Raw genomic sequence first — 10,000 nt, 5'->3', positions numbered from 1 at the left:
ACTCCCCCTCCCCTTCCCCCACACCACCTCCCCTTCCCTCTCCCATGTCCCCCTCACCCTGCCACCTTCCCCCACTTCCCCTTCCCCTACTCCCCTTCCGCCCAACTCCCACTCCCTCCTCCCCCCACTTCCACCATGATACCTACCCCTTCTGCCACTCATACTCTCCCTTCCCAGACTCTTAATCCTCGCTTCCCCAACTCCCCATCCCCTTCCCACAATCCCGCCCTTCGCCACTCCACCTACCCCTTCCCTCACACCCATAACCTTCACCCACTCGCCCTCCCTTCCCCTATTCCCCCTTCACCCGCCTCCCCACGCTTACCACCCATATTTCCTCAACCCTTCCCCCACTTGCCCTCTCTTCCCCCCACCCATCGCCACTCCCTCTCTACCCTTCCCCCCCGGAAATATGCGCTTTGTTTCCAGCACCTCCCCACTATCCCCCCACTGACCTCTGGTCCCCTCCATTCCTCACTGCCCTCCCCCACCCACCCAAATTTTCTCCCGCTGACCTACACTCCCCTCTCACCATCGTGTGCCGGCCCGTTGGCGTCCTCGAGGGAGGGGGAGAGGGGGTAAGGATCTGCCGTTTCTAATGACCACGCTCCTCCCCACACTCAACACCCATACTTCCTCAACCCCGCCCGACTCCATTCACCTCCCACCCTTCGGCTGTGTCACCCGAGTCCCTCACTCCACCCACACCTTCCAAGTCCTTGCCATCCCAGCCACCCCAGCAGGAGGGGGGGGTGGGGGGGGGGGCATCGCAGGGATGCGGAGGGGAGGAGGTACCTCGTTCCTGCGGTTCTGCCCAATGAACTTGACGGCCACGTGGGCCGGCAACACGTTCTCCAGGAGCACCCGATTCAGGCTCTCCATCGTCTCGATCTGCTCCCTCTCCTGGCGGAACTTCCTCTTCCACAAGAAGTCCAGGCGGCAGCTGTACTCGTTCTGGGGAGGGAACAAGGAAGGAGGTCAGGAGTCGGGAGGCAGCACTGGAAAACAGCTCACCCTCCCCCGTTAAAGGGGGAGTCTCTCCCTCACGGACCCCCGTTAAAGGGGGAGTCTCACCCTCGGGGGACCCCCGTTAAAGGGGGAGTCTCTCCCTCGGGGGACCCCTGTTAAAGGGGGAGTCTCTCCCTCAGGGACCCCCGTTAAAGGGGGAGTCTCTCCCTCGGGGACCCCCCCGTTAAAGGGGGAGTCTCACCCTCGGGGGACCCCTGTTAAAGGGGGAGTCTCTCCCTCGCGGACCCCCGTTAATGGGGGAGTCTCTCCCTCGGGGACCCCCCGTTAAAGGGGGAGTCTCTCCCTCGGGGACCCCCCGTTAAAGGGGGAGTCTCTCCCTCACGGACCCCTGTTAAAGGGGGAGTCTCTCTCTCGGGGACCCCCCGTTAAAGGGGGAGTCTCTCCCTCGGGGGACCCCCGTTAAAGGGGGAGTCTCTCCCTCGGGGGACCCCCGTTAAAGGGGGAGTCTCTCCCACGGGGACCCCCTGTTAAAGGGGGAGTCTCTCCCTCACGGACCCCCCGTTAAAGGGGGAGTCTCTCCCTCGGGGACCCCCGTTAAAGGGGGAGTCTCTCCCTCGGGGACCCCCGTTAAAGGGGGAGTCTCTCCCTCGGGGGACCCCCGTTAAAGGGGGAGTCTCTCCCTCACGGACCCCTGTTAAAGGGGGAGTCTCTCCCTCACGGACCCCCGTTAAAGGGGGAGTCTCTCCCTCACGGACCCCTGTTAAAGGGGGAGTCTCTCCCTCACGGACCCCCCGTTAAAGGGGGAGTCTCTCCTTCACGGACCCCCGTTAAAGGGGGAGTCTCTCCCTCGGGGACCCCCGTCAAAGGGGGAGCCTCTCCCCCGGGGACCCCTGTTAAAGGGGGAGTCTCTCCCTCACGGACCCCCGTTAAAGGGGGAGTCTCTCCCTCACGGACCCCCCGTTAAAGGGGGAGTCTCTCCCTCACGGACCCCCGTTAAAGGGGGAGTCTCACCCTCGGGGACCCCCCGTTAAAGGGGGAGTCTCACCCTCGGGGACCCCGTTAAAGGGGGAGTCTCTCCCTCGGGGACCCCTGTTAAAGGGGGAGTCTCTCCCTCGGGGACCCCTGTTAAAGGGGGAGTCTCTCCCTCGGGGACCCCTGTTAAAGGGGGAGTCTCTCCCTCACGGACCCCCGTTAAAGGGGGAGTCTCTCCCTCACGGACCCCCGTTAAAGGGGGAGTCTCTCCCTCACGGACCCCCGTTAAAGGGGGAGTCTCTCCCTCGGGGACACCAGTTAAAGGGGGAGTCTCTCCCTCACGGACCCCCGTTAAAGGGGGAGTCTCTCCCTCGGGGACCCCTGTTAAAGGGGGAGTCTCTCCCTCGGGGACCCCCGTTAAAGGGGGAGTCTTTCCCTCGGGGACCCCTGTTAAAGGGGGAGTCTCTCCCTCGGGGACCCCCGTTAAAGGGGGAGTCTCTCCCTCACGGACCCCCGTTAAAGGGGGAGTCTCTCCCTTCGGGACCCCTGTTAAAGGGGGAGTCTCTCCCTCACGGACCCCCGTTAAAGGGGGTGTCTCTCCCTCACGGACCCCCGTTAAAGGGGGAGTCTCTCCCTCGGGGGACCCCCGTTAAAGGGGGGAGTCTCTCCCTCACGGACCCCCATTAAAGGGGGAGTCTCTCCCTCGGGGACCCCCGTTAAAGGGGGAGTCTCTCCCTCGGGGACCCCCCATTAAAGGGGGAGTCTCTCCCTCGGGGACCCCCCGTTAAAGGGGGAGTCTCTCCCTCACGGACCCCCGTTAAAGGGGGAGTCTCTCCCTCACGGACCCCCGTTAAAGGGGGAGTCTCTCCCTCGGGGACCCCCCGTTAAAGGGGGAGTCTCTCCCTCGGGGACCCCCCGTTAAAGGGGGAGTCTCTCCCTCACGGACCCCCGTTAAAGGGGGAGTCTCTCCCTCGGGGACCCCCGTTAAAGGGGGAGTCTCTCCCTCGGGGACCCCCCGTTAAAGGGGGAGTCTCTCCCTCACGGACCCCCGTTAAAGGGGGAGTCTCTCCCTCACGGACCCCCGTTAAAGGGGGAGTCTCTCCCTCGGGGACCCCCGTTAAAGGGGGAGTCTCTCCCTCACAGACCCCCGTTAAAGGGGGAGTCTCTCCCTCGGGGACCCCCGTTAAAGGGGGAGTCTCTCCCTCACGGACCCCCGTTAAAGGGGGAGTCTCTCCCTCGGGGACCCCCGTTAAAGGGGGAGTCTCTCCCTCACGGACCCCCGTTAAAGGGGGAGTCTCTCCCTCGGGGACCCCCGTTAAAGGGGGAGTCTCTCCCTCACGGACCCCCGTTAAAGGGGGAGTCTCTCCCTCGGGGACCCCCCGTTAAAGGGGGGAGTCTCTCCCTCGGGGACCCCCGTTAAAGGGGGAGTCTCTCCCTCGGGGACCCCCCGTTAAAGGGGGAGTCTCTCCCTCGGGGGACCCCCGTTAAAGGGGGAGTCTCTCCCTCGGGGGACCCCCGTTAAAGGGGGAGTCTCTCCCTCGGGGGACCCCCGTTAAAGGGGGAGTCTCTCCCTCGGGGACCCCCCGTTAAAGGGGGAGTCTCTCCCTCAGGGACCCCCCCGTTAAAGGGGGAGCCTCTCCCTCGGGGACCCCCGTTAAAGGGGGAGTCTCTCCCTCACGGACCCCTGTTAAAGAGGGAGTCTCTCCCTCGGGGACCCCCGTTAAAGGGGGAGTCTCTCCCTCACGGACCCCCGTTAAAGAGGGAGTCTCTCCCTCGGGGACCCCCGTTAAAGGGGGAGTGTCTCCCTCGGGGGACCCCCGTTAAAGGGGGAGTCTCTCCCTCGGGGACCCCCGTTAAAGGGGGTGTCTCTCCCTCACGGACCCCCGTTAAAGGGGGAGTCTCTCCCTCGGGGACCCCCGTTAAAGGGGGAGTCTCTCCCTCACGGACCCCCGTTAAAGGGGGAGTCTCTCCCTCACGGACCCCCGTTAAAGGGGGAGCCTCTCCCTCGGGGACCCCCGTTAAAGGGGGAGTCTCTCCCTCACGGACCCCCGTTAAAGGGGGAGTCTCTCCCTCGGGGACCCCCGTTAAAGGGGGAGTGTCTCCCTCGGGGGACCCCCCGTTAAAGGGGGAGTCTCTCCCTCGGGGACCCCCGTTAAAGGGGGAGTCTCTCCCTCACGGACCCCCCGTTAAAGGGGGAGTCTCTCCCTCACGGACCCCCGTTAAAGGGGGAGTCTCTCCCTCACGGACCCCCGTTAAAGGGGGAGTCTCTCCCTCGGGGACCTCCGTTAAAGGGGGAGTCTCTCCCTCGGGGGACCCCCGTTAAAGGGGGAGTCTCTCCCTCGGGGGACCCCCGTTTAATGGGGAGTCCCTCCAGCGACCCATATCGGAGAACTGCATTGGCATGGCGCCCGCCACATCCTCCAGTCGACCCGAAGGCCTCTCCGTTGCCACGTATCGATTGCCCCACGGAGGCGGGGAAGGGTGGCCGCGCGCACAGGAAGATCCCAGAGCCGGCCGGCTTGCCAGCCCACCCTCCCACCCCTGGGGGACGTGCCCAGCCAGGCACCACAACCCCCCCCCACCCCTCCCTCACCTCGCAAGCCCTTGAGCCCCCCCGCCTGTCGCTTACCTGCCTGGCCAGGCCCAGCAAGGTGAAGAAGAAGATGAAGAGGGAGACGCCCCCCATCAGTTTGGGGTCCTTGAGTACTCCGGGGGTCGGGCCTCTGCGATGCGACGGGACCCGGGTCGGGGATGTGGGGCCGAGAGGGGAGAGACAGAACAAGGGGGCACGGTTAGCCTGGGGGTCAGCACGCCTCCACTCGTCACCCAACATCAGAGGCTCCCTCAGACGACGACGGGACCGGGATCAGATGGGCCAAACGGCCTCGTCAGACAATGTCACGACGGGGCCCCAAGGTAAGTGCAGACACACACACTCCTGTATCTGGGGAGGTCTCTCTAACCCTCTCTCACACACACACACTCCTGTATCTGGGGAGGTCTCTCTAACCCTCTCTCTCTCTCACACACACACTCCTGTATCTGGGGAGGTCTCTCTAACCCTCTCTCACACACACACACTCCTGTATCTGGGGAGGTCTCTCTAGCCCTCTCTCTCTCACACACACACTCCTGTATCTGGGGAGGTCTCTCTAACTCTCTCTCACACACACACACACACACTCCTGTATCTGGGGAGGTCTCTCTAACCCTCTCTCTCTCTCTCACACACACACACACACTCCTGTATCTGGGGGGGGTCTCTCTAACCCTCTCTCTCTCTCACACACACACACTCCTGTATATGGGGAGGTCTCTCTAACCCTCTCTCTCACACACACACACTCCTGTATCTGGGGAGGTCTCTCTAACCCTCTCTCTCACACACACACACACACTCCTGTATCTGGGGAGGTCTCTCTAACCCTCTATCTCACACACACTCACACACTCCTGTATCTGGGGAGGTCTCTCTAACCCTCTCTCTCTCTCTCTCACACACACACACACTCCTGTATCTGGGGAGGTCTCTCTAACCCTCTCTCACTCACACACACACACACTCCTGTATCTGGGGAGGTCTCTCGAACCCTCTCTCTCTCTCACACACACACACACACACACTCCTGTGTCTGGGGAGGTCTCTCTAACCCTCTCTCACACACACACACTCCTGTATCTGGGGAGGTCTCTCTTACCCTCTCTCTCTCACACACACACACTCCTGTATCTGGGGAGGTCTCTCTAACCCTCTCTCTCACACACACACACACTCCCGTATCTGGGGAGGTCTCTCTAACCCTCTCTCTCTCACACACACACTCCTGTATCTGGGGAGGTCTCTCTAACCCTCTCTCACACACACACACACACCCCTGCATCTGGGGAGGTCTCTCTAACCCTCTGTCTCACACACACACACACTCCCGTATCTGGGGAGGTCTCTCTAACCCTCTCTCTCTCACACACACACTCCTGTATCTGGGGAGGTCTCTCTAACCCTCTCTCACACACACACACTCCTGTATCTGGGGAGGTCTCTCTAACCCTCTCTCACACACACACGCACACTCCTGTATCTGGGGAGGTCTCTCTAACCCTCTCTCACACACACACACACACTCCTGTATCTGGGGAGGTCTCTCTAACCCTCTCTCTCACACACACACACACTCTCCTGTATCTGGGGAGGTCTCCCTAACCCTCTCTCTCTCTCACACACACACACTCCTGTATCTGGGGAAGTCTCTCTAACCCTCTCTCTCACACACACACACTCCTGTATCTGGAGAGGTCTCTCTAACCCTCTCTCTCTCTCTCACACACACACTCCTGTATCTGGGGAAGTCTCTCTAACCCTCTCTCTCACACACACACACTCCTGTATCTGGGGAGGTCTCTCGAACCCTCGTTCTTACACACACACACACTCTCCTGTATCTGGGGAGGTCTCTCGAACCCTCTCTCTCTCTCTCACACACACACTCCTGTATCTGGGGAAGTCTCTCTAACCCTCTCTCTCACACACACACACTCCTGTATCTGGGGAGGTCTCTCTAACCCTCTCTCGCTCACACACACACACACTCCTGTATCTGGGGAGGTCTCTCTAACCCTCGCTCTTACACACACACACACTCCTGTATCTGGGGAGGTCTCTCTAACCCTCTCTCTCACACACACACACTCCTGTATCTGGGGAGGTCTCTCTAACCCTGTCTCTCACACACACACACACTCCTGTATCTGGGAGGTCTCTCTAACCCTCTCTCTCTCACACACACACTCCTGTATCTGGGGAGGTCTCTCTAACCCTCTCTCTCACACACACACACTCTCCTGTATCTCGGGAGGTCTCTCTAACCCTCTCTCACACACACACTCCTGTATCTGGGGAAGTCTCTCTCACCCTCTCTCTCCCACACACACACTCCTGTATCTGGGGAGGTCTCTCTAACCCTCGCTCTTACACACACACACACTCCTGTATCTGGGGAGGTCTCTCTAACCCTCTCTCTCACACACACACACTCCTGTATCTGGGGAGGTCTCTCTAACCCACTCTCTCACACACACACACTCCTGTATCTGGGGAGGTCTCTCTAACACTCTCTCTCTCTCACACACACACTCCTGTATCTGGGGAGGTCTCTCTAACCCTCTCTCTCACACACACACACACACTCCTGTATCTGGGGAGGTCTCTCTAACCCTCTCTCTCACACACACACACTCCTGTATCTGGGGAGGTCTCTCTAACCCTCTCTCACTCACACACACACACACTCCGGTATCTGGGGAGGTCTCTCTAACCCTCTCTCACACACACACACACACACTCCTGTATCTGGGGAGGTCTCTCTAACCCTCTCTCTCACACACACACACACACTCCTGTATCTGGGGAGGTCTCTCTAACCCTCTCTCTCTCTCACACACGCACACACACACACTCCTGTATCTGGGGAGGTCTCTCTAACCCTCTCTCTCTCACACACACACACACTCCTGTATCTGGGGAGGTCTCTCTAACCCTCTCTCTCACACACACACACACACTCCTGTATCTGGGGAGGTCTCTCTAACCCTCTCTCTCACACACACACACTCCTGTATCTGGGGAGGTCTCTCTAACCCTCTCTCTCACACACACACACACACTCCTGTATCTGGGGAGGTCTCTCTAACCCTCTCTCACACACACACACACACTCCTGTATCTGGGGAGGTCTCTCTAACCCTCTCTCTCACACACACACACACACTCCTGTATCTGGGGAGGTCTCTCTAACCCTCTCTCTCTCTCACACACACACTCCTGTATCTGGGGAGGTCTCTCTAACCCTCTCTCTCTCACACACACACACACACTCCTCTATCTGGGGAGGTCTCTCTAACCCTCTCTCTCACACACACACTCCTGTATCTGGGGAGGTCTCCCTAACCCTCTCTCTCTCTCACACACACACTCCTGTATCTGGGGAGGTCTCTCTAACCCTCTCTCTCACACACACACTCCTGTATCTGGGGAGGTCTCTCGAACCCTCTTTCTCTCTCACACACACACTCCTGTATCTGGGGAGGTCTCTCTAACCCTCTCTCTCTCACACACACACTCCTGTATCTGGGGAGGTCTCTCTAACTCTCTCTCACACACACACACACTCCTGTATCTGGGGAGGTCTCTCTAACCCTCTCTCTCTCTCACACACACACACACTCCTGTATCTGGGGAGGTCTCTCTAACCCTCTCTCTCTCACACACACACACTCCTGTATCTGGGGAGGTCTCTCTAACCCTCTCTCTCTCTCTCACACACACACACACACACACACACACACACTTCTGTATCTGGGGGGGGTCTCTCTAACCCTCTCTCTCTCTCACACACACACACTCCTGTATATGGGGAGGTCTCTCTAACCCTCTCTCTCTCACACACACACACACTCCTGTATCTGGGGAGGTCTCTCTAACCCTCTCTCTCACACACACTCACACACTCCTGTATCTGGGGAGGTCTCTCTAACCCTCTATCTCCCTCTCTCACACACACACACACACTCCTGTATCTGGGGAGGTCTCTCTAACCCTCTCTCACACACACACACACACACACTCCTGTATCTGGGGAGGTCTCTCTAACCCTCTCTCTCTCTCACACACACACGGACACTCCTGTATCTGGGGAGGTCTCTCTAACCCTCTCTCACACACACACACTCCTGTATCTGGGGAGGTCTCTCTAACCCTCTCTCTCTCACACACACACACTCCTGTATCTGGGGAGGTCTCTCTAACCCTCTGTCTCACACACACACACACTCCTGTATCTGGGGAGGTCTCTCTAACCCTCTCTCTCTCACACACACACTCCTGTATCTGGGGAGGTCTCTCTAACCCTCTCTCACACACACACACACACTCCTGTATCTGGGGAGGTCTCTCTAACCCTCTCTCTCTCACACACACACTCCTGTATCTGGGGAGGTCTCTCTAACCCTCTCTCTCTCACACACACACTCCTGTATCTGGGGAGGTCTCTCTAACCCTCTCTCTCACACACACACACTCCTGTATCTGGGGAGGTCTCTCTAACCCTCTCTCTCTCACACACACACTCCTGTATCTGAGGAGGTCTCTCTAACTCTCTAACGCACACACACACCCCTGTATCTGGGGAGGTCCCTCTAACCCTCTTTCTCTCTCACACACACAATCCTGTATCTGGGGAGGTCTCTCTAACCCTCTCTCTCACACACACACACTCCTGTATCTGGGGAGGTCTCTCTAACTCTCTCTCACACACACACACTCCTGTATCTGGGGAGGTCTCTCTAACCCTCTCTCACACACACACTCCTGGATCTGGGGAGGTCTCTCTAACCCTCTCTCTCTCACACACACACACTCCTGTATCTGGGGAGGTCTCTCTAACCCTCTCTCTCTCTCACACACACACACTCCTGTATCTGGGGGGGGTCTCTCTAACCCTCTCTCTCTCTCACACACACACACTCCTGTATATGGGGAGGTCTCTCTAACCCTCTCTCTCACACACACAAACACACACTCCTGTATCTGGGGAGGTCTCTCTAACCCTCTCTCTCACACACACTCACACACTCCTGTATCTGGGGAGGTCTCTCTAACCCTCTCTCTCTCTCTCACACACACACACACACACTCCTGTATCTGGGGAGGTCTCTCTAACCCTCTCTCTGACACACACTCTAACACTCCTGTATCTGGGGAGGTCTCTCTAACCCTCTCTCTCTCTCTCACACACACACACACACTCCTGTATCTGGGGAGGTCTCTCTAACCCTCTCTCACTCACACACACACACACTCCTGTATCTGGGGAGGTCTCTCGAACCCTCTCTCTCTCTCACACACACACACACACACACTCCTGTATCTGGGGAGGTCTCTCTAACCCTCTCTCACACACACACACTCCTGTATCTGGGGAGGTCTCTCTAACCCTCTCTCACACACACACACACACTCCTGTATCTGGGGAGGTCTCTCTAACCCTCTCTCTCACACACACAC

The 10,000-nt window shown here is 58.8% G+C and overlaps 1 protein-coding gene across 1 annotated transcript in view; it reads right to left on the bottom strand.

Moving 5' to 3' along the window:
* LOC140461115 (adenylate cyclase type 2-like) overlaps window positions 1–10,000 on the bottom strand; it is a 78,378-nt gene that overhangs the window by 963 nt on the left and 67,415 nt on the right. Inside the window, exons 5-6 of the mRNA XM_072555880.1 lie at window positions 4,571–4,664; window positions 796–954 (exon numbers count right to left, since the gene is read on the bottom strand). Coding sequence (XP_072411981.1) covers window positions 796–954; window positions 4,571–4,664 — 253 coding nt within the window. The remainder of the gene's footprint in view (window positions 1–795; window positions 955–4,570; window positions 4,665–10,000) is intronic.

This window comes from Chiloscyllium punctatum, chromosome 36, assembly GCF_047496795.1.
Source record: "Chiloscyllium punctatum isolate Juve2018m chromosome 36, sChiPun1.3, whole genome shotgun sequence".
NCBI lineage: Eukaryota > Metazoa > Chordata > Chondrichthyes > Orectolobiformes > Hemiscylliidae > Chiloscyllium > Chiloscyllium punctatum.
Note: the sequence above shows the minus strand (reverse complement) of the source record. Positions and strands in the feature narration are given on the sequence as shown.